Source organism: Pseudopipra pipra, chromosome 4 (assembly GCF_036250125.1).
Source record: "Pseudopipra pipra isolate bDixPip1 chromosome 4, bDixPip1.hap1, whole genome shotgun sequence".
NCBI classification, from domain to species: Eukaryota; Metazoa; Chordata; class Aves; order Passeriformes; family Pipridae; genus Pseudopipra; species Pseudopipra pipra.
In genome coordinates this window covers 30,359,031-30,386,088 of record NC_087552.1, presented here as the reverse complement: position 1 = coordinate 30,386,088, position 27,058 = coordinate 30,359,031, and the positions used below count along the sequence as shown (strand labels likewise).

The 27,058-nt window shown below is 40.1% G+C and overlaps 1 protein-coding gene across 1 annotated transcript in view; it reads left to right on the top strand.

Annotated features, from left to right (window-relative positions):
• Window positions 1-27,004, top strand: part of TNKS (tankyrase) — a 145,243-nt gene extending 118,239 nt beyond the window's left edge. The window contains exons 13-27 of the mRNA XM_064652202.1: window positions 5-84; window positions 1,034-1,179; window positions 2,150-2,315; window positions 5,146-5,365; window positions 5,632-5,741; window positions 8,275-8,463; window positions 9,829-10,066; window positions 10,767-10,849; window positions 13,367-13,487; window positions 14,118-14,215; window positions 15,587-15,661; window positions 16,886-16,991; window positions 17,862-18,048; window positions 18,807-18,963; window positions 21,513-27,004. Coding sequence (XP_064508272.1) covers window positions 5-84; window positions 1,034-1,179; window positions 2,150-2,315; window positions 5,146-5,365; window positions 5,632-5,741; window positions 8,275-8,463; window positions 9,829-10,066; window positions 10,767-10,849; window positions 13,367-13,487; window positions 14,118-14,215; window positions 15,587-15,661; window positions 16,886-16,991; window positions 17,862-18,048; window positions 18,807-18,963; window positions 21,513-21,599 — 2,063 coding nt within the window. The 3' untranslated portion in view covers window positions 21,600-27,004. The remainder of the gene's footprint in view (window positions 1-4; window positions 85-1,033; window positions 1,180-2,149; window positions 2,316-5,145; window positions 5,366-5,631; window positions 5,742-8,274; window positions 8,464-9,828; window positions 10,067-10,766; window positions 10,850-13,366; window positions 13,488-14,117; window positions 14,216-15,586; window positions 15,662-16,885; window positions 16,992-17,861; window positions 18,049-18,806; window positions 18,964-21,512) is intronic.
• Window positions 27,005-27,058: the final 54 nt, after the last annotated feature.

The window sequence follows — 27,058 nt, the reverse complement described above, 5'->3', positions numbered from 1 at the left end:
GTAGAAAGTACACCTGTGCGCACATCAGATGTGGATTATCGGTTGTTAGAAGCATCTAAAGCTGGAGACTTGGAAACTGTGAAGGTAGGTTTGAGCAATTCATGGTAATTTTCCACTTTGCATCACTGTGCAAGGCTTGTGGAAGCCTGTGTTATGAGAGTTGTGGAAGTAATGCCCAGTGAAAGGTACATCATAAAAAATGCTGAGGTGTGTTTCTCTTGAGTTTTTGGTTGCTCATTTTACCAGTCCTTCACACAGCCTTTGAGGGACTCAGATGTAGCCATAATTCTTTGAAGTGAACCCTGTGATTTGCAGAATCAGTTTAGTAGAAACAAGCCTCAAGTGCATGATTCAATCAGAAGGCAAGCAAACACTATTAACAGGTAGCAGACTTCTTATTTTAAGCCATCCTTCATCTGAAGGTGAAGGATCAGGCCATGGACTCCCAACATCATAGGAGGGTTTGATCTTGTCTTTCATACTTGGTGTGTGGGCAAAACGGCCTGCATATAGACTGTTCTGCGTACATTCCCGCCTTGAGCTTCAACATGATATATATTAATATTCAAACAGCAGCAGTTTTGTACACCAGCAGCTCCTCTGATTGCTAAGCTCAATATTTCTAGATTTCTGAAGGCAGCATGGGCTGAAAATGGTAACATATCTGGAAAAAATTACATGGCCTTGAAACTGGTACTTGATGATGTAGAGGTTCATCCTTTCTAATACCTTAGGAACTTCTTCACACTGCTTCCATCGTTTAAGTCTTATTTGTTATAGAGGTACTTTCAGCCATAAATTTAGAGCAGGTTTTTTTTTAACTTTATCTAAGTGCAAACAAATTTCCTGATACTTAACTTCTGAAAATTTGTATATAATAATATATGGTTTGGGGTCTTTGGAGGTGGTAGTTTAGGCTTTTTCTTTTGGGTTTGTTTGTTTGGTGTTTTGTTGGTTTTGGTTGGTTTTGTGGAGTTTTTCTATTTGTTTGGTTTAGTTCTGTACTAGATTTTGGCTATTTTTGTCTTTGCAGCAACTTTGCAGCCCTCAGAATGTGAATTGTAGAGATCTGGAAGGCCGTCATTCAACGCCACTGCATTTTGCTGCAGGATATAACCGCGTATCAGTGGTGGAGTATCTGTTGCACCATGGAGCAGATGTGCATGCCAAAGATAAAGGGTACATTGAATTCCATGAGATGCTGTTTTCTATTAGTGGGAGACTTATATCCTGCATATTCATTTGGCTCAGGTCTCAGTAACCATCATGTTTTTCTCTTGAAAATTTTTCTCTTTCCTTTCTTCACGTTCTGCTTTGTTCCTATGCGGTAGGGAGATTTATAGACCATTAAGGCATACTTTGCTTTTTGGCAAAGCCGTCATCAAGTACACTGTTGTTCATGATACTTCTCCCTTTTGCCCATTTTGAAGACTTTGTTGTGCTTAAAAGCAGCCTTTAGGTGATCTAAAATTAGTTTTGAGTAGAATGAGGTAAAATACTAGGGTTATCTCTGGTAATTTTCCTAATTCTATTAGTTAGCTTTTATTATTAAGTTATTTATTGAGTTAATATTCAGTTAAATTATATGAACCATTTACAGGTTTTTGCATTAATTGCAAAGCAGTCATGTAGAATAGCATGATTATGTTTGATCTTTCACTCCAATATATTAGTTCAGGGTGGGGGATAACTAATTTCCCATACTGAATTTTCAGACTCTTCCTGAAAGAAATGTTTGAGCATCTTCCTGTATCTGTCAGGTGTGCAGTGCTTACCTAATAACTGTACTTCAAACACTTTATATAGTGTTATATCTTTTCTGGAATTTACACTCAGTATCCAACTGAGAACAACAGTGAGTCTTGCAGTTTAGATTTTGGCTGTTGTTAACAGCATTGAAGTTACGTGCTTGTGGAAGCAGTAACAGCTGGGCTTGCTAAGTATTTAAGAGTCTCGTGGATGAGAACTGAAGGAGGATAATTAAGTTTTAATTGATATTTTAACAGCAGAGAAATAAAACCATGAAAACTGGAAAGACTGAAAGTTACCAATAATGTCTGGTGAATTGGGAGTTTTATCTACTGGAACTTTATAGGATTGCATATTGGATTTTATTCTCTTTAGCTATTAATACTTTCTCTTTGATTAGTGGCTTAGTACCCCTGCACAACGCCTGTTCTTATGGACACTATGAAGTGGCTGAACTCTTAGTGAGGCACGGTGCTTCTGTCAACGTGGCTGACCTGTGGAAATTCACTCCTCTACATGAAGCAGCAGCAAAAGGAAAATATGAAATCTGCAAACTGCTTTTAAAAGTATGTGCTGGACTTCTCAGATGTGTATTTGTCCTGGTTTTAGCTAGGGTAGAGTTAATTTCTTCTCAGCAGCTGTTATAGTGCTGTTTTGGAGTAGGGGGAAGACAAGGAGGGGTTGAGAGAGTGGCTGCATGGTGCTTAATTTCCTTCTGAGCTTAAACTACAACAGTCCTTAAATTCATGTATGTTTATTTTTCTGAAGGTTAATTAATGCAAAGTTAATAGCACTCAGTGAGTTCTTGTGGTATCTTTGAATCAGTTTTCATCTGACAATTGTCAGATGATTTCTTGTGTAATGTCATTCACTTACAAAGAATCATCAGTACAGGTACTCTTTGCAGTACATGTATTATTACTATTAGCCAAGTAGGACAAGACTCTCAAACTGGAAAAAACAGCTGAATTTGTGCAGAAATACAAAACCCCCACCTTGTCCTATCCATCCTTTTCTGGAACAGTTACTGCATTTAAGTAAATTTTGTTAATACTTATGCAAGTGTGTGTTACAGAGCAATAACTGAAGGTGGGTCCTAAATGATGTTTGGTATGAGAGAAATTTAAAACTGTTATGTTAATGTATAATTTATCATGCTTCTGGAGGAAATGCATATTAATATACTGTAGCATAAATATTCATTATACTTACTGGAAGAACCTGTAAAAAGCATGAGGTAATGCAAAGATGTTTCCAGTGAGAAACATGAGTCTGAGAAACTTCTTAACATAAGGTCATATCCTGCCGTGGGAGGGTGAGAGAGGGTGCTAGAGTAGAATTTCTTGTCAATCCTATTTCCTGGTTTCAGCCTTGCCTACTTATGTCCCTCTGAAGCACAACATTTAAAATGGGAGTAAATCAGAATATGGATAGTCTTAAAATAATGAGGATCTTCCCCAGCAGCCTTTCATTTGCTACTGCAAAGCCCTGCTATTTCCCTCCTATCTCATTCATTATTTCACTTAATTGCCAAAAAAAGCAGTTAGAGAGAGTAACACATTAGTTTGAAACACATCTACAGCAGGAACCAGAAGATATTCAAATATGTCTGTGGAGTAGGCATGATGATGGCCATGGAAGTAACAGCTGAATACAGAGATTAGCTCAAGCTATAGGAGTACTCATAATCTCTGAAGCACAGTGTTGGTTTATAGACACTGGAGTTCTCTGGCCTTTTCTGATCATTCCACTGGGAATTTAGCCATATTTTGTGTTCAAAGGATCCTGAATGAATGTGCAATGGGAAATAGAAAAGTGCTGAAATTTATTTTTTTTTAAATCACTCTTGCACAAGAGCTAAAATATGCCCCTAAGGTGACAGATTTGTAAAGGCTCTGGGTGTCCGTGGAGATGTGCTCACACTGCAGCTTGCACCGGGTTTCTCCTCTGTGTCTTTTATGCCAGCTGGCAGTGTTGTCAGTTCTGCTGAGTTGTGGATGTTGAGCTTGAATCCTCCTGACTTGTGCTCCTTCTCTTCTGGTCTGCTTGAAGAAGGAAACAAAAATATACTGGCATTTTGAAGACACTGTCTTTTTTCATCACCTTTCTTTAAAATTACCACCTTCATTTGTTTCTATGCCTTGGAAGGGGTCTCAGAAGACACTGCCTCTTCATTCAGATACTTATTCTGGAGCATATTTGAATAGTTCCAATTTTGATGGGTTTTAAATTAAGAGATTTAAGGTCATATATTGGAGAAATCATTGCAGTTTAAAGGACTTTGTGCAAAGAGTACTCTCTTCCTAAAAGAACCACGGATGTGGAACTGGTTCTGTGTAATCAATACTCTGTCCCTTTCTGTCCCTTGCTGTTTATCCTTTACACCCTGAGCATAGTTATACTGCTTCCAAATACAAGGCAGTTAATTCCTTCTGTTCTCCACATTCCCACCTCATTCCCTGTGGCTCACACTAACACAGATTTGCCAACATGTCCAGTGGGAAATGGTAGGGCAGACTTGCTGGCAGGGGTTGGACCACTTGTTTGATTATTCTAGAGGCCAGTCAGAGAATACAATGCCAGCAGCTGCTTCTGCCTTATCTATCTTTGTTTTTTTCCACTGCTGCTGAGAGTGAACGGGGAAGGAGCTGTCCTCCCACAAAACTGAATGTGGACATGACTCACACCATATGCTCTATATAACTGTATGTTCCCCTTCTCATCTACTGGTGCTCCAGTTCTGTGTTCTTATCACTGCCTGATCTGCTTGTTTTACCAGCAGAGATATATTCCAGCAGTCATCCACCTCCACTTGTCCACCAGAATTTTTTCTTCACTGCTTTCGAGGACCTATAAACTGTTTAAGATGCTTCTGTTATCTATTGGAATGTGTAGAGAAGAGTATTTTTCTAATTCCCTTCTGAAACAAGTGCCTTTTAATAGCAGGGTGGCATTTAGTAAAACTTAGAGCCTGGCTTTGCTAGCTCAGAAAGTTGTGCTAAGGAAAAACCTCTGCCAGCCATTTGATTCCTGCCAGTTTTCAGGAGAAGGGGAGGACTGGCAGCAAAGTGCTTGCAGTTGGCTTTTCTTTAGCACCTGCTGTGACAGTAGGAAATAGCTATGCAGGACATGATTCTGAACGAACCTCAGTTGCTAGCAGAGCAGTGGCAGCTCTTGCAGAGGGTTGCCATTCTTGCCTATGGAGTTGAGATTCATACAGCTGTGTTTCAGACTAGTGCTGTTAGGCTTCAACTTCCTGAATTTAGTCTCATGTGCAGTTACTTCATGATGGTAGGTCAGCAAAATCTCCTGCCTTCTATCTTGTTCCATGAAATAGCCACACACTTATGTTCACTGCTCTGCTCATGATTGTGACAGTACCATTTGGCTTTGCAGCATGGAGCTGATCCAACAAAAAAGAATCGAGATGGGAACACTCCTCTAGATTTGGTGAAAGAAGGGGACACAGATATCCAGGACTTACTGCGAGGAGACGCTGCCTTGCTAGATGCTGCCAAGAAGGGGTGCCTGGCACGAGTGCAGAAGTTATGTACTCAAGAAAATATCAATTGCAGAGACACCCAGGGAAGAAATTCAACACCACTACACCTTGCAGGTGGGTGACTCACCAGGTTTTGTGGTATATTTGTGGCTTGTATATTTGCAGTAGGCTAAGGGTATATTTCACCCAGGACTGGTATAAGAAGAGTTCCGCAGAGAACTGTCCTGTACAAAGAGTTAACTGTGGCACCTATATTTCAGGAGGTAATACAGTTACTAGGGAAGAGGAACTTCTGTAGCTGAAAAATTGCCTTAGCTTTTCTGTCTAATATTTTTCTTTAGTTTAGCTCTCCTAATTTCTTTTCCTGTGCTTTTCTACAGCTGGTTACAACAATTTGGAAGTAGCTGAATACCTTCTTGAGCATGGTGCTGATGTTAATGCCCAGGACAAAGGAGGATTAATCCCCCTACACAATGCAGCATCCTATGGGGTAGGTGCAGGCATTCTTGCCATAAGTAGACCAGCAAGGAACTCCTTGAAGTCATATCCAAAGCCAGATATTTTGCAGCTGTCTTTCCGTGAAAATAGTTCAGGTTTTGATGGCGTGAAATATTTGTTGGGCTAAGTTGCTGTTGTGAGTGCTGTTTGCAGTCCTACAGATCTAAATAAGACACAGATTCAGGTGTGCTGTAGCAGTTAAAGGCTGCAGTTTGGAAAGAGCACTACAACATAGCTTTTATGCAGGCAAGCAGATGCATAGGACTGAACACTGTTAAGTTTGGGGTGACATTTGAAACAGAAAAGAGCTCAAGTTGTCTCTGAAGGATGTAGATGGAAGGAAGAGAAAAATACCTGGGGATCATGTGCAGGTGATGATAGGGAAGTGGAAATCTGTTGCAGCTGGTGTCTGGTGGGAAGCTACTGCTACAGCATTGAAGGGCTACTGTCTTCGTAATATGGTTGTCCTTCAGGGCAAGCCATCTGCTGCAGTGGGGGTCCAGTGGTAGATTGAAGCCATTTTGAATGAGGCAGGCCCTTCTTCCTCCATATAGAAGGGAGCATCTCTGTACCAGTTGCACAGATGCCTGATAGATTGCTTATAAGCAGTTGTTAGTTGTGGATGAGGTCAGAAAGAAATCTTGTGCAAGTAATTGTACAGAGACAGTACTTGAGAAGCTCCTAGTAGTGTGCTTGCAGTCAAACAGAAGACATGAAGCTCAAGAAGTTGTAGTGGTTTTGATGGTCTCGTGATGTACTTTGTCTGTTACTACCTGGCCTGGCACAAGACCAGCAAAATCTGGGAGAGATGACCCTTATAGAGCCACGAGTTGAAATAAAAAGTACAGTGTTCACCTTGTTTTTAAGAAGAGCATGAATGAAACTCATTCTACATCATTTGCATTGGTTATTTAGGTCAATCTGGGTTCCTACTGTCCTAAAGAGCAAAAAGCTCCAAATCCTGATGAAATATGAGAAATGCAACACAGAATTCTTTTATGTTACTGGGTCCTAATACCAAGCAATATTGTTTATCATATACTTACTGCTATAAATATTAATTCTGAGGATGTTGCTTAGATCTAGAGATAAATTCTGTTGCAAAGCTTGTGTTCTGGCATGGGAAACTGTTATATGTGAAGCCAAAGCATCCCTTACTGGCTCAGATAAATGGTAGAAATTCGTTTGAGCTGATTATCACTTCTAAAATTCATAATGCCAATCTAATTACTTTCTCTTGGAAGAGTTAACTAGACAGTGTTTAATGCTTTTCCATCAGCTTATTTAGTTAAGAGTTGCTGTATATCTTTACTGTGGCATCCCACACTTCTCTCTGAGCTGTCATCAGCCTGTTTAGATCTCTGTAATGGGAGGTAGAGAGATGACTACTGGTTTCACAAGTTCATAGCTGGCAGGTTTCACAGGCTCTGCCTTTTCCTCACAAAGTATCTTCAGTTCTCCCATCCAGTACTTCATGCTGTGTGACCCTCAATAGGTCTTTCTGCAGCAGAAAAATCACAGTAACAACAATTGCTTTAAAAATTTAAAAGTTGCAGAGAGGAAAAATAAAGTCTCCAGTATTTTCAAATCACACTTGTTCAGAGAGCAAGCTGTTTGTGAGAGCTACAAAGAGTCATTTAATTGCCAGTGAGGGGAAAAATGAAATCCATTGGCAAGTGTTTGTGCTTCTGCTTACAAGTTCAGTGTTTCATCCTCCTACCTACTCATTTTGACTACGTGCTTTTTTATTTCTTAGCTGTATTGCACAAAAAAAAAATCTGCTGGTCAGAGGCAGGCAAAAATTTTATTTGCCAGTTTTCCATTCTCTTATATTTCTGGGGAGACTCTAAGGATGGGATATTGATGGAAGTGTGGGGTTATAAGTTCATTACTTTTATAGCCCGTGTAAAACAGTTGTCCCTTATCAAACTCATAATGCATTTTATCAATTACAGCCCTCATAAAATATGATTGAAGAAAGAACTAATCTATGCTGGCACAGATAGGTTCAAAGTCTTGCAAGAAATTGCAAGAAAGAAAGTACAACAATAGAGACTTCTGTGTACAGACAGTACATATTCTTCCGTGTACAGACAGTAGCACAACACATTGATCTTCAGAGCTTCTAGTGTTGTATCACAAATGTAGCAGCCATGTAAATTTGCCGGTTCAGATTTGTCCATGAATATTTTTTAAATGCAGGATCAAGTATCATGTCTGCTTCTGCAGCTGACACAAACTTCATGCCATGTACTAGGGTGATTTGACAGAAATATAATGCTGTGCCTGATCCCAGTTGTTAATGTACTGGTGAATGATCTGGTAGTGCACAGATCCAGATGACTGTGGAGCTGCAATATAAACTGGTACCTGAAGAAGTGTGCTGCTACATAGACACAGAAGGCAGAATGAGTTAAAGGAAAGAGAAACTACGGGAGTCTCTAGGCACCATCACCTCCAGCATGAAAAAGGAAATATATGTTTTACCAGTGTCATGTTGATTAAGATGTTCTTGTGTTTTCCAGCATGTGGATATAGCAGCACTGTTGATCAAATACAATACATGTGTAAATGCAACAGATAAATGGGCATTCACACCATTGCATGAAGCTGCACAAAAAGGAAGGACACAGCTCTGTGCTCTGCTGTTAGCTCATGGAGCAGATCCAACCATGAAGAATCAAGAGGGTCAGACACCACTAGACCTGGCAACAGTAAGTTCATGTTAGCATGCCAGCCACAGTCTGCTCTGGAGGATTTGTTCTGCATGTTAAATTCCTTTCTCTGGTTCCATGACATCAGGGGTCCTCAGCTTTCATTGTGCTGAGGTGGAGAGAGAAGAGCATCTCCAGAATGCCTATTTGTGACTTTTTACCCATCAGTCCAGGCATTTTCCTTTGGCTGAGATCTTAACATGGCTTGTGATTTAAGGTTTGCTTCTGCTTAAGGATTTAATCCTGGGATCAATCTCCTCATTTCCAGAAATAAAACTTTATGAAATGTCCCTCATGATGGTCAATCTGTATACTGTTGATGATCATTTCTTTGAACCTAGGAGGAACACCAGATGGGCCTTTAGAGAAATGGGATCATTTAGAGGATGAGTATGCTCAGTGCCTCCACATTACCTCAGTTCTTTTTTTATTTTTTGTAATTCCAAAATAACATTCTGAAATTTGTAGGTCACTATCAAACTTTTTCTGAAACTGGCATCTGTAAACTTTCTTGTTAGTGGTGGCTGCTTGAAAAACCTAATAAAGTTACATGAACATGTATGTCCCAGGTTAACCAGTCTTGGTAGAATAGATCATGTATCCAAATTGGATGCTCTGTCTAGTTACACTGTGAGTATCTTTTAAGGTCATTGATTTATTTATGGAGAGTTCAAGAAATATCCCCCAGAGTAAACTGAGCTTTAGAAAACTTGCTTTGTGATGAAGGATATGAAAATTACTTGATTTCTCTGAGGGTAAATAAGAATGTCTTATTTTGTTCTGTTCTACAAGAACTTGCAAGGGGGAAATTCTAGAAGATGAGGGTCTGTCTTAATTTAGTCAATAAAGGCTAAATCCAATTGTTAGCTAAGTTCATACTTCTCCTGAGCTCATGTCTTTTTTTTTTCCTATTCTAACACTATGAGATATGATTATAGCAAAGGCAGTGGTAGTCTTTCCATTGAAAGCTTGTTCCAGTGCAAAGTGCTTTAGCGGAAGTTGAGCCTGACAGAGAAATTATGAGGTGGCATTTCCTGGCCTAGGTTCTGAAGGATTTCAGATAAAGTTGCTATATTGTTCTTCCTGGCTTTAACACCTATAAAGTCACCGTGCCAGAAAGGAAATTAGGTATACCTTCTTATATACCTTTAGGAATGGGGAGAACCCGATTCACTTGTGTCTGAACAGTGAATCAAAATGTTCTTGCAACCATGAATTCCCCTGTAACAAAAGTTGGAGGTTTTCTTTCTAACGGGGAAGAGACCAATCAATTAAAGCAAATGAAAATAAAAATGATATATATTTCCAGAAATTGGTGACTTGTGATAGTAGGACCTTATGTTGGATGTTCTTTCTGTTTTTCAGGCTGACGATATCCGAGCTTTGCTGATAGATGCGATGCCTCCAGAAGCTTTGCCTACATGCTTCAAGCCTCAAGCTACTGTTGTTAGTGCCTCTGTGATCTCGCCAGCATCCACACCGTCCTGCCTCTCTGCTGCCAGCAGTATAGATAACCTCACTGGGCCACTGGCAGAACTAGCTGTAGGAGGGGCATCAAATGCTGGTGATGGAGCAGCAGGAACTGACAGGAAGGAAGGAGAAGGTGCATTTGCTGCTGGACAAGTTTACGTTGCTAGAAGTACAGTAGTTTAGTATCACAACAGGCCTTGCTTTATCTGGAAAGCATTTCCAACTAGCCAGAAAATACTGTGCAGCTTGAACTGTTACCTACATTTTAAAGTGCCTGATGCTCGCTCTGTTTTCACATGCTCTGCTAGGAGCACTGTTGACTGTTCATCTGTGTTTGCTGTCAGTGATTAAGTCTGACTACAAAGGCAGATCTGATTAGGTACCCAGATGTTCATTGTTGATTTTATAAAGAAAATCCAATAAGAATTATTTTGATGAAGCAATTATGATTGTGATGGCTGGGGGACTTTGCTAAGGCCTTTTAAACCCTTTAATTAGTATCTGGAATCCATGCTTCAGGTCAGCATCTAGGTGATCACATAGCAAAAATACACCCGCTCTTCCTTTCCTTCTCTTTACAATACAAGCCTGCATTTGTCACAGATGGCTTGTGCTTTTAATAGTTCATTCTGAAGAGAGAATAGTGATGAGCTTTGCACAGAGCTTTGACACAATGGAAGTGAATTGTTTATTACAGGCATGGACAAATTGCAAAAAAAATCAGTGTGGAATTTTGAGAGAATCAGTGCTACTGATTATTTTTTTAAAGTTGGTTGGTTTGGTTTGGCTGTTGTTAATGCATAGGATATAAATACTCATTTCTTCTCTTGTAGTTTCTGGTCTTGACATGAACATTACCCAGTTCCTAAAAAGCCTTGGTCTTGAACACCTTCGGGATATCTTTGAGACAGAACAGGTAAGTGGCCAACTTCATCTCTCTTTGTATGTTTAGGAGGTAAACTAACCTAATAAATTTGAGCAACATTTTTGTTTTGTAATTGAAAAAGGGAAAGAAAAAACTCCAATGTCACATCTACAGAAAAATAAGTATGCTCAAGTTTTCTTTCAGTTTTCCGCAAATGAGTTGCCAGATACATTATGGTAAAGTTGAGAAACCTCTGAAAATATCTTATGTTGTTTGATTCAGGTGTCCAGTAGCTTTCACTTTCTTATACATACGCTGTGACTGCCAGTTTGCTTGTATTCTGAAAGTTATATTGGACCTTGTGAACTTTGAACATGATGGATATAACAAAGTTAGGTTGAAATGTAACCTGCACTTGTCCTTCAGCAGTCTCAATAGCCAGAAAAGCCTTTCACCACCAGTAGTGCTGCATGTGGTATTTTGGTTAGATCTAGGAAAACACTCCAGTTTGACTATATGCTGAAATAAAAATCTAGTTTGCAAGGGCATAGTCACACTAGAGAATCAGAAGCTACGTTTCTATTAGGTTTGGACCATAGCATTAATTGGGTTTCGCAGGGCTAACAAGTTTCAAATGGCATTGAGAGATAGGGAAAAAACCCTGCAGATTTATCAGGATTTCACAATATAAGAAAGGAGTACAACTAATGTAAGTTTCTCAACCTTACATAATGTTTTAGAGCAGAAGTCTCTGTAATGTATTTGTAGACCCTTTTTATGTACCATTTCTTAAATTTAAGATGTTACAGTTGAATAAATTTGTTTGTTTGCATGGATTCATGGTGGAAGTGAAAGGTACAAGTGCAAGAGACTGGATAGGATGATTATTTTTTCTTCCGACCTCTGCTGCTAATCCTTTATTGAGGGATCAGGAAAAAAAGGGTTGAAATGTAATGTATTGCTTACAGAAAAAGTTCCAACTATTTCTGTGATATATTCTAGGAGATATTTCTCCAAAGTTAAAATACCACATAATTTTTTCCCCTTCTTGTATATGAAGCATAAGCTTTTTTCTTTAATTTGGAACTGTTTCTATTAAGAAGGAAACCAACCTCAAACCAACCTATACTCTTCTCACATTTCTCTTTTCTTACTATTTTTCACACCTTCCTGTTGCCTTGCTGGTTTTGTTGTACTTTTGCTTCCTTAACTCCTAACCTGTTTTAAGATTTTCCCTGGCTAATAAGATTTAATAATGCAAATCGGATTCACTATATTCATCGTTTTGAAACCATTTAGGTCCTCTTGTAAGTTTCTTTGCAGTAAAAACAAGCTCATCTTCTTTAAGCTTATTGTTTTAAGCTGGTTTTTGCAAGCACTGCAGTAACTTTGCGTCCACTTTTTCACCTTGGCTCTACCCTGCTCCTGATGCTTTCTAGGATTTGGGTTCTTCTGTATTTTTTAATGTTCTGCTGCACATGATGAATGTCTGCAGTGGCTTTTCCACAATGATCCCAGTGGGGTTGTTTTCTGCTCAGTTGGACAGATGTTCAGTGTATCTATTAATTCCTTGCTTGAGATGCTTTCTTTTTAATTAATGATATTCACTTTGTAGTGGGCAGAGTTTATACCTGCAATTCAAATTGTGCTAGTAATACAACTTCTTTTTAATCAAGTTCTATGGTTCTCTGTTATTTTCTGAACTCCCCATTCTAGTTTAATGAGTAAATTCACAAATAGATTTTATGCAGTTATCTCCTCCAGTTGAGATAGTTCTGGTTTTCATAGAATCACCACAGTGCACAATTGATTTATAGTGCACAGTACTTTATTTAGCCTTTATCTCCTGTTCTTGACAAAAACGTTTATTTGGCATCATGTTTTATTACCTTTTTGCTTCCACCATTAATCTCCACGACCTTGAAATTTAAAACCGTGTCAGGTGATTGTAGATGTATTCATGTGTTGCAACCAAATGAATAGTTGTATATGTCCTCACAATGTTAATTATTTCCAAATATAGTGGAACAGTTGAGCATGCCTTAGCATAGCTGACACACTGGTTTGATACACATGCAAGTGCACATGTGTATATAGATATATAGTAATAGCACACCATAACAATGTTGATCTGAAAAAGACAACGTTTATCAGTAAGCTTATAGATTATTAATTTCTGCTTGTGTAGTGAAAATAATGAATTGCACAACACGGTGAAAGTTTGAATGCTTCAAAAATACTCCCATATTTGTCCCAGCATTTCCTTGCATCCTCCTTCTACCTAAGTGAAAGTGCTTGTGAGAACCTTTCATGAGAACAGGCTCATGCTAATTGGTTTAAGAGAAGTAAAAGTTTTGCACAGCTTCACACTGTAGCAGCTGGGTATGGTCCTGCAATAGGGAGAGGTTTGCCAGAAGGTGGCAGCAATTAGAAGTGAAAAAACCATTAAATGTATATAAGATCTTGGTTGCACCATGAATACAGTCCATTTTCTGAGGTGATAGGTCTTCAGCCTTGGAAGTTGGGCTAGGTTTAGTAAGTGATTTTTGTGGTCTTTCATCTTTCCAGATAACCCTGGATGTGTTGGCAGACATGGGGCATGAGGAGCTTAAAGAAATTGGGATCAATGCATATGGACACCGCCACAAATTAATAAAAGGTGTGGAGAGACTTCTAGGAGGGCAGCAAGGTAAATATGACACTTTTACTGGTTAGTCTAACTGTTGCATATAACAGGCTCCCAGATGTAGATCTCTCTCTAAATGTAGGCATTGTCACCAGGACTTGAAAGAATCCAGATGTCAGGAAAGTGTATTTGCTGGCAGACATGGCTGAGTGGGTTGTGACAGGTAAAGAATATATTCAGGAGATACAGGACCAAGTGATCACTTGCCTTTCCAGGGAATGGACACCCCTGAGGCAGCCTTGGAAGCTGTGCCTGTTTCTCGGCACCCTGTTTCACCCAGGCAGGAGCTATTGGATTGGTTTGCCCTATGTACCTACCACAGGCCAGTTGTATCCTGAAGGGTGGACCTGATGGAGTTTTAGCTGCCCCACACTTCTGAGATGCTTCTGTTGAAAGCAGAAGCAATAAAGTGCAATTATGTCCCACATGCATTTTTCTTCTCTCTTTTAAAGCCTCTCCTGCTAACGAAAGGCTTTTTATCTTTTTGAGGTTATGCTTCTGCCTTTTGTTTATTTTTCATTTCCTGCTGTGCTGGGGTTGTTTAAGAAGAGTAATGATGATGATGGATACAAATAGAACTGGTATTGGTTTTTCCTGTTGATTTGTGCTCCTTTTCATTCCTTCTCTTTGCAGGCACTAATCCTTATTTGACTTTCCACTGTGTGAGTCAGGGGACCATTCTCCTTGACCTTGCTCCTGACGATAAGGAGTATCAGTCCGTAGAAGAGGAGGTAATCCAAGTCCCTTTCTTAATGCTTCAGTGGCTGTATATTTCTCTTTTCATTTATAACTTGTCAGAACTAAAGTGTAATACATTTTGAAAGTGATGAAATAGGCTTTGGTGTGTGAATTGCGTAGATCTGACATGAAGTTTAGGCCTCTTCATTTGTCATTTCACATAGAGAGCAATGATAGGAATTATTTTGCTGTGTCCTGCTAATTTTTTTAATGAGTGGTCTGTTTACTCATTTAGTGTTATTCCAGTTTGTTGTTGTTGTGTTTTGAATGTTGTCTCATAGGAAGGGTTTCCACAGCTTTCCATAGATAGGTGGACCTGCAAAAATCAAAAGCTGTGCATAAAGACCGAGAGATCAAGACCTTGCAATTCTCTAGGCATTTTCTGTGCTCAAGCTATTTCTGCAAGTGAACCAGCTTGTTTTCTCTTGTCTCAGTGGCTTGGTTAATCAGTAACCCAGATAAACAGCTCTTGGATAATTGAGCATTGACTGCAATTTTGCCTCCCACACACACATGCTCTTTTATTTAAGTAAACTACAAGCAGATACGATTTTGAAAGCAAAAATGACAACAGAAAAGAGACTTCCTGAAGAGTTGTTTTTTGAAGAAACTCCATTTTACTGTGCATTTGCTATTTGTGTCATGTTCCTACACTATAGCACAGAAATCTTGTAGTCTTTTTTGAAGTCTAGATATTCAGTATCAGTGCCAGTTAAGGCAGGAATATTTTTTATTAGTAACTTCATAAACTGGAGTTTGTGCAGATTGTTTTTATAAACTTTTTCCAACAGAAAGGGTCACTTGTCTGCCATAGTAAATTGGGATGTTTATTTGAACTGTTACTAAATATTGTTTAGTAGCTATAAATACTTCTGGAAAAGACACAATGAAACCATTAAAATTCTCAGGATCTGCTAACGACATAGGAAAATTTGCAGTACAGCCATTTTCCTATCACTAAGAAATGCAACCTAAACTCATTAAAATCACATTTGTTATTACTTCAAAGTGATATTTTTGTATATTCATTTTCAAGGATTGTTTTTTTCTAATCTAAAGCAGATTTTCCAGTCGTATATAATTTGGAAAGCAAGTGCCATTATTCTCCTTTTTCCTATGTAGATTTTTATTACAAGATTGGATAATTGCATCATCCAACTTCTCTACTGTGGAACAGTATAGGATGTGGGGTGCTTGAGAAATTAAGGTGTACCTCAGTTTAAAATTGATGTGTTTTTTTACACCTTTTAATTAATTTTCAGTCAAGATTGCCCGTTGTCAGTGATATTCTGAGACACTGCATGGATACTTTGCCTTGCTAGCAAGCTTTTGTGCTGAACATTCAGTTGTGTTCTTTTATGTAGATGCAAAGTACAATCCGGGAGCATCGAGATGGTGGAAATGCTGGTGGTATCTTCAACAGATACAATGTCATCAGGGTAAGTTTCAGAACCTCTTACTTTTATGGGGTAAATTATGTTAGTATCTATGCCAGCAGGCAGAATTGGTTTAATGGATCACCCTTTTATATTTAAAGTTCTTTGTTGAAATAATATTCAGGAACAGAGTTAAAGCAAGTGCTAGATGCTAAAAATAGACTAAATGTGTGCTCTGCATGTGAAATGAGGGAGAAGTCCACTTGGGCTCTTAAAGGAATCTGAAGAACTGTTGTTGAAGACAGAGGTGGTGAAGAATCTGACTTTTTCACAACCTGATTAAATTTCAGAAGTCTATAACTTCTGTATTTGACTTTGCAACCCAGATCTGTTTTTTTTTTCTCAGTGTAGTCTTTTTTTGTCTCTTTAAAGAAGATTTGGGGGGGGGGTGTATGAAAGGATGATCGTGACTTTTAATAAATGTTTCTCCCTATGCAATCTTAGATCTTGACACCTCCTTCTTTGCTTTTGCTAACTATAAAAATATGTTTTACAAGCCCTGTTATTTCAGAAATCAGTGTGTTGTCTTTCTGAGGGAAAGTACACTTTCTGGTTGCTTTTTGGGGGGAGAAAGAAATAGAAGAAATCAGAACAGAACTTGATTTCTGAGCTCCAGAAAACCCATGGTGCCTATCTGTTTGAAAAGTAAACCTGTGCAGAGCCTTTGCAACTTGATCCAGCAGATCATACATCCCAAAGTAAACTTTGCTTTCCATCCCACTCCCAGCCAAAGGTAAAGTCCTTTAGAGAAACCACAGTAGTATGAGCATGTGGCTGAAACAATACCTCAGGACAGATTAAACAGCACATCTCCTTATTTTTTTCCTCAAAAGTTGTTTCTTTTCATAAAAAATAAACCTCAACTAGACAGCTAGTTTCAAAAAGCTAGACTAGATTGTTCAACAGAGCTCAAAGCAGAGAGGGAAGGAGTTTCAGACAGTTTCTAGTTCTTTGTGGTATTGCAGGCCTCAAGAGAAGAAGCCTGAAAGTTGTCCTTAAACTTGACAACTTAGGCTGCAATTTCACACTAGTTTTAACCGTTTGTAAGTGTGTGCTACAAAGTTGTTTGAAAGACTTCAGCCTTGTGTGCAGAACAGGCTGAGGGTTTCTTTGTACCCTTCTCATGTCTTGCTCTCAGTTTCCCTGTTGAATTTATGTGAACTCTGTGAAACTATATTCCATTTCAATTCCAATTCAAGTACGGTTGGACTTATTGTACCACTGCAGATTCAAAAGGTAGTGAACAAGAAGTTGCGGGAGAGATTCTGTCACAGACAGAAAGAGGTCTCAGAGGAGAATCATAATCATCACAATGAACGCATGTTGTTTCACGGTAAGGAAGTAGTGTCTCTTTGTATGTATTGGAATTTAACAAAAAAACCTAAACCCTACAAGGACCCACAGGCAATATTAATGTTGTTATGTCACCATCCTGTACAAATAATTGTATATCTACACTTGAAATGCAGAGGGTGCATTGGGGATGGGGGAGTGGTGGAGTTAGTCTGTATGGTTACTGCAATTCAAAAAGCTACACTACGTAAAAAAATACTTTTTGTTGTTGTTGTTATTTTAAGAAAAAGGAAGGTTTTTTTGCTAAGCCATATCTTAGTCATTTCCAGTAAAGCTGCTGGGCGGATGTTACATTGCTGTGAGAAAAACATGGTATCTTCTGAATGAAGAGAACAGCACACAGTAAAAGCGTTTTACCCTGGTACTGATTCAGGCAAGCCATCAGGGAAAGGAATCAAAACCAGCTATGAGTTTCAGCAAGAATTCTTTAGAAGTGCCTACAAATGACAATTGCCTGAAGGTCCTTCTGCCCTAGATTCTTCTATGATTCTGTATAGGAAATTGGTTTTGGGTATGGTTGTCTTGACATCTTGCCCCATCTTAACCGGTACTGACTGCTGGAGAAGGTGTGCATTGACAAGATAAATTGCACTGAAATGTGAGTAGGGGGAAAGCCTTTTAATGAGATCCGTGAAATGAGTAAGAAATGAGTCACACGTGGGATTTTGGTATATAATGATAAATCCCACACATCACTGCATCCTGCTGGGTATCGCCCCCTTCCAGCTGACTGAGCACGCTTTCTGGTATTTAATGGTCTATTTGAGGCAGATAAACTCCTCTTGACATGGAGTCCTGTATTACTATAAAACTTAACAAGTATGTATCTTTTTGTGTCATTCTCTTCTAGGGTCTCCTTTTATTAATGCTATCATTCACAAAGGATTTGATGAAAGGCATGCATACATTGGAGGAATGTTTGGAGCTGGAATTTACTTTGCTGAGAACTCCTCAAAAAGCAACCAATATGTGTACGGAATAGGGGGAGGAACAGGCTGTCCCACACACAAAGACAGGTCCTGTTATATCTGTCACAGGTATGAGTCCAGCAGAGTTCCCCATACGTAATTTTGGCTGTCCTGGTTTTTACAATCCTGGCCCAGGATGACTTGTAGGGAAAGAATGGCCACTTGAGCTTGGTCATGGCAGGAAAAACGCAGTTTTCCATTTGTCAAAGCTGAACAAGAAAGGATATAAATTCAGTGAGTCCCACAGGAAGGTCAAAAATTACATCTAAGCATGCAGTGAGTATAAATCAAAGTGAGCTGTGGTCAGGAAAGAGGCTTGAAACAGCAAGTTTGAAAATGAAGAGTCAGGGGAAAATAGCAATTAAACTCCAGGCACTCTCAGAACAAAACTGCAGTGCAAAGTGGTGGTCAGCAGTACAGTGTTGTACTGTGAATCAGATAATTCTGGAGGTAGCGAGCAGGACTTAATCATAGCTTTGTTTTGTACTGGAGTAGATCAATGTGTTTCTTGCACTTTGACACCTGTCCATACCCTGCTGATAGGAACACAGAGAGTTTCAGCTTCTTTCAACAGCTTTATATAAGGTGAACTAGAACAGGCCTCCATGTGAGGGCTAAATGAAGTGTGTGTTTTCCCTTCTGTTTGTCATGAAAGATTTCTTGTGACAGGTTTCATACAGTCTTAGAACTGGTTTCTAGAAGTGTTTCTCTAAAAAGCCTTGAAAAATGAATTGTAACAGAGTAAACTCAAAAGACTGAAATTGTTCTGGAAGCATACAACTCCTAGTAAGATATTTGAAAAATTATATTTTCTTTTTTCCTTTTAGACAAATGCTGTTCTGTAGAGTGACCCTTGGAAAATCCTTTCTTCAGTTCAGCACAATGAAAATGGCTCATGCCCCTCCAGGGCACCATTCTGTTATCGGCAGACCAAGCGTGAATGGACTTGCGTATGCTGAATACGTTATCTATAGGGGAGAACAGGTATGTAAGTTAGCAAGGACTGGGCTTATGGAAGGACAGAGCTTGGAGCTGGAGAGGGGATGTGACTGACTTCCAGACCAAGTGTGCTGTGATAAGGTGGTTGATTAGATATTTAATTTTTTTTTTCATTTAAATGTGGAAATAAACTGTATCTAGCCAGCAAATGCTACTCCCGTCCACTGAACTGCTCTGATTTATACCATGCAGAATTTCCTGATTTCCCCTGTGCTGCACTGCTAGAGCCTATTAAGAATTGTGGTTTCTCTCAGTAGGCTCTCCTTCTCCCATTCCATTTCACTGCATTACTGCAGTATCATGATCACATGCATTTTTGGGGCTCTTGTACATCTTGAGGATTCTGGGCTTTTTACGTCTATATTCCCAGCAGTGACAGAGACTGCCCTTAAATGGCAGCTGGAGTAGCACAGCAATCTTCAGAAGCTGATATTTGAGCTAGACCCTGGCTCTAGAAAAGTGGTTTACTTACTGTATTGGGTGGCTCTAAGACCACTGAATGACATTGAATAGCCACAAGTCTGTGGGGCCTGATGACATGCATCCCAGGGTCCTGAGGGAGTTGGCTGATGTTGCAAACCATTCTCCATCATATTTGAAAAGTCATGGCCACCAGGCGAGGAACCCAGCAACTGGAAAAAGGGCAACATCACTCCTATTTTTAAAAAGGGGAGAAAAGTAGACCTGGGGAACTACAGACAAGTGAGCCTCCCTCCTGTGCCTTGGAAGATCATGGAACAGATCCTCATGGAAGCAGTGCTAAGGCACATACAAGACAAGGAGCTGATCCAATACAACCAGCAGAGCTTCAGTGAGTGCAGATCGTGTCTGACAATCTGGTGACCTTCTGTGATGGAGTGACTGCAATGGTTGACAAGGGAAGATGGACCGATGTCATCTACTTGTCATGTCCCACATGACATCCTTATCTCCAAGTTTGAAGGGCGGACTATTCTGTGGATAAGGATTCGGCAGGATGGTGCAGCCAGAGGGTTGTAATCAGTGGCTCTATGTCCAGGTGGAGGCTGGTGATGAGAGGTGTCCCTCAGGGCTCTGTCTTGGGCCCTAGAACAGGATGCCCAGAGAAGCTGTGGATGCTCCACTCCTGGAAGTATACAAGGCTAGGCTGGATGGGGCTTTGAACAACCTAGTCTAGTGGAAGGTGTCCCTGCCCATGGCAGGGGGCTTGGAACTAGATGATCTTTAAAGATCCCTTCCACCCAAACCATTCTATGATTCTGTGCTAAGGTATTATATAATCTTAAGTTCAGGTTCAAAGGAAGCTTGTGGAGGTCTCCCTGGCCAGCCTCTTGTTCACACTGAATCCAGGCCAGATTGTTGAGAGTTTGCTTTGACCAGGCAGGTCTTGGAGGCCTCAGCGAATAGTGTTTCACAGCCTCTTACAGCAGCTTGTTCCTTTGATTACTTATCCTCGCAGTAAAATAATGTGTTCTTTGTATGAAATAGAAATCTTCCCTGTCTTAATTAATCACATTCTCTGGCTGTGCATCTCAGAAAATCTGTGTTCTCCATTTCATACATAATGGAAGACTGCTATGAGGTCCCACAAAGCCTTCTCTTTTCTGGACTGAACAAGCCCATCTCCCTTAGCCTCTTCTTGTTTATCCTGTGCTCTCTCCCCCTGACTATTTTATTGGTCCTTTGCTGAACTTGTCTCCAGCTTGTTGGCATCTTTCTAGTATTGGAGGGCCCAAAAGTTGTATGCAGTTTTCTAGATGTGGTCAAGTGAATACTGAATAAACAGCAGTCTGAATAAACATTGCTGCTGATGTACCACAGGATGATGGTAGCCTTTATTGCTGCCAGGACATGCTATTGATTCTGCTTTAGCTTGCTGTCACCCAAGGACCTCCAGCACTTTTTCAGCAGAGTGGCTTCCCATCCTGCAGTGTTACAAGGACTTCGTCCCAGGTGCATTTGCCTTTGCTGGATTTCATGAGGCTTCTGTAGGCCCAGTCTCCTCTCATCTGTCTAGGTTCCTCTGAATGGGGCTCTGCCCTCCAGCAACTTTAGCCTTGTTCTGGGACTGAACCGACTACCAGCTGTCTTCAGAAAACACTGGACAGATGACTGACTGGGTTATGTGCTTTGGGTGGGCCAACTGTCTTACTGCCTGTAAAGGAATTTGCAGGTCACATGGCAAGTTAGTGAGCCTTTTGGGGTCAGACTGTCTGAGATTTTTGAGTAACTTATAGGCCCTGACTAATCTGTAGGATTAGCTAACAAGGAGAGTAACTCTGAATTTCTGTTACACACAGAATTTCTGGCAGTGCCTGCATGGAAGAAACATCTTTCTTTCTACTAGTATATTAACCAAAGTATTAACTACATTGAGCAGTTCCCACTTATTGCTGGCTAGGTTTGAAATCCGCTTTTTCTTCTGCATGCTGTGAACACAGAGCCGATTCTTGCACTGTCCTTTCTGGGCACTGTTTAGTGAAATGCAGAAAAATGGGAACTTGCTGAGTGTACCCTTGCATAAAGCACTGTTTTTTTTCTTGTTTTACTTTCAGGCATATCCAGAATATCTCATTACATACCAGATTGTGAAACCAGAAGCTCCCTCACAGACAGCAACAGCAGCAGAGCAAAAGACCTAGTAGCTTCAGAGCAGTGAAGAAGGATGTGGCTTCAATCTTGGACTGGATGGATACATGTTTCAGAAAATCAGTATCATAAAGTTCTTAACAACCTGGAAATAAGCTGTATGTTTTTTATAAAGCATTGCTGTCTTGATGAATATGATATGAGTAACTCTTGCATACTCAATTGCTACTGTTCCTCTTGAGGAAAGTTTACAAGGGACTGCCTTTTAATAACATATCTCAGGCTCCTAGTCTCTGCAGTTACCGTGTATAAAATAATATTGTTTTGATCTAGACCTTGGGAACATTATTGTGCAAATGGAAATCTTTACTGGTGCCATCTCACATGTTAAAATTTCAGACACTACTATTCTAGTTATTTTATTTGCAGATAAATTGCATTAAGCCCATCATTTTCTTTTCAACATACATCATTCATTTTCTGTTGTCAAGAGATCCTATTTATTCTTCTTTTGTATTCTGAAGTTGAGCCGGAACCTTCTTGAAGATATTTTGCACAAAAGTCAAGTTGACTAAAATCATTAACAATGCAATATAAATTTCATCTGAGGAGGGGCTAGGTCAAGTTCTTCAATATAGGGGTTTTTTGCACACCTCTGAGCAAACAATAATATGAGTGAGTGTAACTTTAGAGTGGAGACAAATCATGATAGTTCTCTGCTTTGTCTGTGTGAGTTTTCTGGGGGAAGCCAGAAAGTGTTTGCAAGGGTAAAACCAGCTTTTGTGTGTGGAAGAACATCATAAAACAGGTCCATGTCCTCTGCTGGCATCCCTAAAAGAACATTTTATAAGGCTTCTATTAAGTACATGCAGCTTGTGAAATGTTCTCCAGTTACAGTGGTGTATGGGTTTCTGGGAGATAGCAGGTGAAAAGTCAGATTTCATACACAAGGGCATATCTAGTTCATGTTCCTCTATAATATGAGACCCAGTAAATGGGTTTTAGGCTGGTAAGGGAGGGTGTGTTATAGCAGTTTCATGTCACATCTTTGCGTGTGACATCACAGTTGAAGAACTTAAGGTATTTACAAAAGTAATAATTATTTTAGATATCCATTTTACATTTTGATGAGAACGAAATTTTAAAATATCAGTTGGCAAGTGGATTTGTTTGCAGGTATACCAGAGAACAAAGCTAGGATTTACTCACTTAATTCCCTTCTTCCCAAGTTCCCAGGTTTACTTTACAGGGTAGGAGAAAATTATTTTTAAGCATTGCGTAGCACAGAATCAAACAGTTTCAAAAGTCCCCTTCATGATGGATATGCACTTAACAAAAGTAGCAAGCAATTTCTTTTTTTGTGGTGTTTTACAGTTTCAGAGAAGGTTGAAAATCGAGACCTGTTAATTTTTTTCCTAACAGCCAATATCAGGACATGTGCTTCAGTGTTGACCATGTAACAACTGGAGGAAAAAATGTTCCTTTGAACACAACACACTGTATATTTCGCTATCAACCAGCACTATTTAGTATCTGATGATCCAGTTCATGCACTCAGGTTTTATCCCCCTTAAAGCAAGAAAATGACAGAATAGTATGCTTTTAATTTATAAAAATATATGTGCTACTCACAAGTGGGATTTTGCTGACATGTTTGGATAAAATAAAGCTGAAGAGCTTTTCACTTTCAGCATTAGGACACAACATTTTTATTTTTAACATTAAGGCATTAATGCTGAAGCAAGTTATCTTCATAAGGAATTTCACCCACTGTAAAATCAGTCACTTGATGCAATATGTCTACCTGAACATCATCTGCTTGTAGTATCTCTAAAGAAAACCTTAGAAATAGCAATACTCCAACAGATCTTGAACTATGAGTTTTATTTTTTCTTGAGCTGGCAGTGGATATATGGTTCTCACTTCATTTTGTGACCTGATTAAATATGTAGCTTTAAAGTCCCAGCCAGGCTGTAGCCTAGTTGTCCTTTTAAACAAATTTCAGTGATAAAATCGGGTGCTTGTATTTTGGCTACTTGTTTCATAGTGTTAGGATTGCAGAGATCACCACTAGGCTTTGAAGCTTTGTAATCACCATTAAAGTTTGGGGTTTGTTTCTAATTTAGTTAATAATGCAATGAGGGAATGTGCCTATCTACACTAGGATTTCAGATAGTGGCCAGAGCGAGTATTGCTCACTGTCCCCAGTTAGACATAGTTTTAAATGGTGAAACAGCTGTGCTGATTAGGTGAGCAAAATGGAAGTTAAAAGCTTTATATCTTTCAAAAACAAGAACAAATCTAAAAACGAAAAACCCCTTCAAGCCCGCACTGGATGCTGTTCTTGCTTGTTGTTTCCTGTGTGCTGATTGAACTAATGGCTAGTCTGGATTTCTTCTGCAGCCTTGAACTTCTAGAGGATAAAAATAGCCTAGAGAAGAGGAGACTAAGGGAGACCTCATTGGTGTCTTCAACATCCTCATGAGGGGAAGCAGAGGGGCAGGTACCTATCGCTTCATTCTTGTGACCAGCGACAGAACTCAAGGAAAAGGCATGAAGCTGAGTTGGGGAAGGTTTAGGCTGGATATTAGGAAATGGTTCTTCACCCAGAGGGTGGTTGGGCACTGAACAGGCTCCCCAGGGAAGTGGTCACAGCACCAAGCCTGACAGAGTTCAAGAAGCATTTGGGCAATGCTCTCAGGCATTGTGATGTGACTCTTGGCGTGTCCAGGAATTGGACCCGATGATCCTGATGGGTCCCTTCCAACTCAGCATGTTCTGTGATTCTCTGATTCTACTTTCCAGTATCTTTGAACTGCCAGTGTTAACGTATCTGATGTTCTGTGCAGAGTAAAGGTGCTGTGCGAGGAAATAATTTTGCAGTGGTTTTTGTCTTGTAATGACGTGATCTCATATCTGTTTGTGGCCAGACATAGAGGAATACCCAGGCCTGATGATGCGTCTGTGTGTCGTAGAAACCTGTGCAGGAGTAGCATATGTTGTTGTAGCTCCTCTTACAGTTTCAAACAAAGTGAGGATCTGCCCATCAATATCAAAGTTACCCATGAAAAACCTGGTTGTGGTTTTGGTGGTAGAGCTGTGTTTGGCAGATTGTTAATGGTACAGATGCTGTGCTTTAGCTGGGGGAGTTAACTTCAAAGGGACCTTTAAAGATGCCATGCCCCCATAACCAGGCAGCTGCTACCTCCTGAGAAATTAAGCTTTTATCCTCCTGAGAAGTGCAGGTCCCTGATAATGGGATGCTTAATTGCAGCATTGAGTCACAAGTGGAGGCACAGTAGGAGCTAAGGCTGTACGAACACTCCGGGCTAAGCCATCTCATAGGCTGGGGAGCCTGGGCACCCCTCACGGGCTCTAGAAAGAGCTGTTCCCATTGGGACAGAACACAGTGTGTGCTGGGGAAAGGGGCAGTTTGTCTCTCAGGCCTGTTGATTTTTGTCAGTGTCCCTTTGAGGCAGCATTTTGAAACTTCTGTGCAGTTTGAGACAGGACTTTAATAGGCAAAAGTGAAAGAAACTTTACCACATAACAAACAAGGGAGGATTCTGCCCTCCATTGCTGAAACTGTTTCTATGAGACTGATGAATTATATATCTGGTGCAGAGCAACATTGTAATCTGAATGCTGTCAGCAAAACTTCTGTTAGGTTTAAAAGCAGAGTACAGTACCTTAATAAGGTATATTTTATTTTCCAATCCTTATTTTTACCAACCAATCATGTTTGATCCCAGCTCCACAGAGACTGTTACAAACCCCTTGTACTAGTTCCACCGTGTTGCAGTCACTATTGGTCTGTAGTCCAAGGAATAAGCAATGGTTTTTTAACTTCTGTTTTGAGTGTTTGCACGTGATGCAGTTGAATCCCACTGCATTATATAGCAGGAATTTATTTTGCCTGCAAACTTACACTTTGCTTGTTGGTAACCAGAGTACCCCAAAATTCTACACTGAAGCAAAAAGAAAGCCCCACAAAATGTTGTGCACTGCTGGCCTTGGTGGGCAGCAGGCACAGAAAAGGAGTGTGGTATATGGGACAGAGCAGCTTCTGGAGAAGGACACTTTCTTGGCTCTGGAAAGCAGCTGCTCCTAGTGTTTGTTGTAGGTTACAGGAGGCGTCTGCTCTCTGTGAATGCCTGAAGTGCTGAGGGATGCTAACATGTGCCACTGCATGGCCTCCGGGAACTACTTAATAGTGGCAAATCTCAAAAAAGACTCCTGCATCCCTGCAGTGACATCAGAGTTCCTGCACAGTTCAGGCACTGCCTAGAATTTCCATATGGGACTGTTAACAGAAATTGCCCAGAAGAGGTTTTTACAAGACGACTAAAAGGAAGAGTTCAGCCACAAAACAGATTAGTTTGAGCATTGCTAATCATTCTCAGAAGCTGAATGTCAGGAAATGTGTGAATTTATTTTCAGTGGGATTTCTCTGTTTCCATGCTGCTTTGCTACAGAAAATCTAGCTCAGAAATCTAAAAGGAGACGCATCTAAGGCATGCTTCAGTCATGTTAAGGTATTTTTGCAGCATTTTGAGCTATGCTGCAACCCCAATAGGGAAGACATGGGAAAGCACAGATTCAGTTCTTGCCTCAGGTAGGAATTGGCTTGTGAACCTCCACAGACTTGAATCCATTGTTCAGAGGTGGTGGCTTGGCACAGTCCCAAAGCATGTTCTCCTGGTCTTTCAGAGAGCATCAGGACACGTGCACAGAGGTGCAGTGGTGGCGTTCCCACCTGTCTAGGACACGTAGGAGATGTGAAACCCAGAGGATCAGGGAACAGTGTATGTGTGTTAAAATCTCTGTAGCAAGGCGAATGAGCCCATGAATCAGTAGGGGATGTGAGAAGCAGATGCCTTTCCTGTTGCGCTAACACATATGCCTGTCAGGTTGTATTATCTGACTGGTTTTGATGTACTGGTCTTGCTGGACCTGTTGGTGGTGAGTTTTAGTGTTGGTCCCATTAATTACTAATGTAGAGTATTAGAGTCTCTGTATTACAAGATAATTTTGACACTTTCTTCACATCTGCAGATGTTTCAGCTTTGGAAATTGAAATGGGGATTTTCTGTGCTGCAGTCCCATGAGCTTGTGCATCGTCATTCCTAATTGCTTTCTCTGGCAACCCAAATGGCAGTGTACCTGGGGGACTGAATTTCTAGACCTTGTTTTGTAAAACTTGTTTTCATAACTAGCCCTGTATGTGTCCTCTCTTGGTTGCCAATTACCTGAAGCTGGGATATCATTTATTTATTTCCTCCTTTACCTTCTCTCTCAAAGTTGAAGACGATGGGCAGGTTCTCAGCCTACCTACATGGTGGACTTTAGGTAAACATCTCTGTAACAACTGAGTTTGATCTATAAATGTGCTTGGCTAAATGTCTGATCTGCAATACTTGTAATAGTTTAAAATTCAATAAATACATTTTTAACAGTTGCTCTGTGAAAGTGAAGTGTGTACAAAACCAGCTATTCTGTTTTGGTCTTAGGA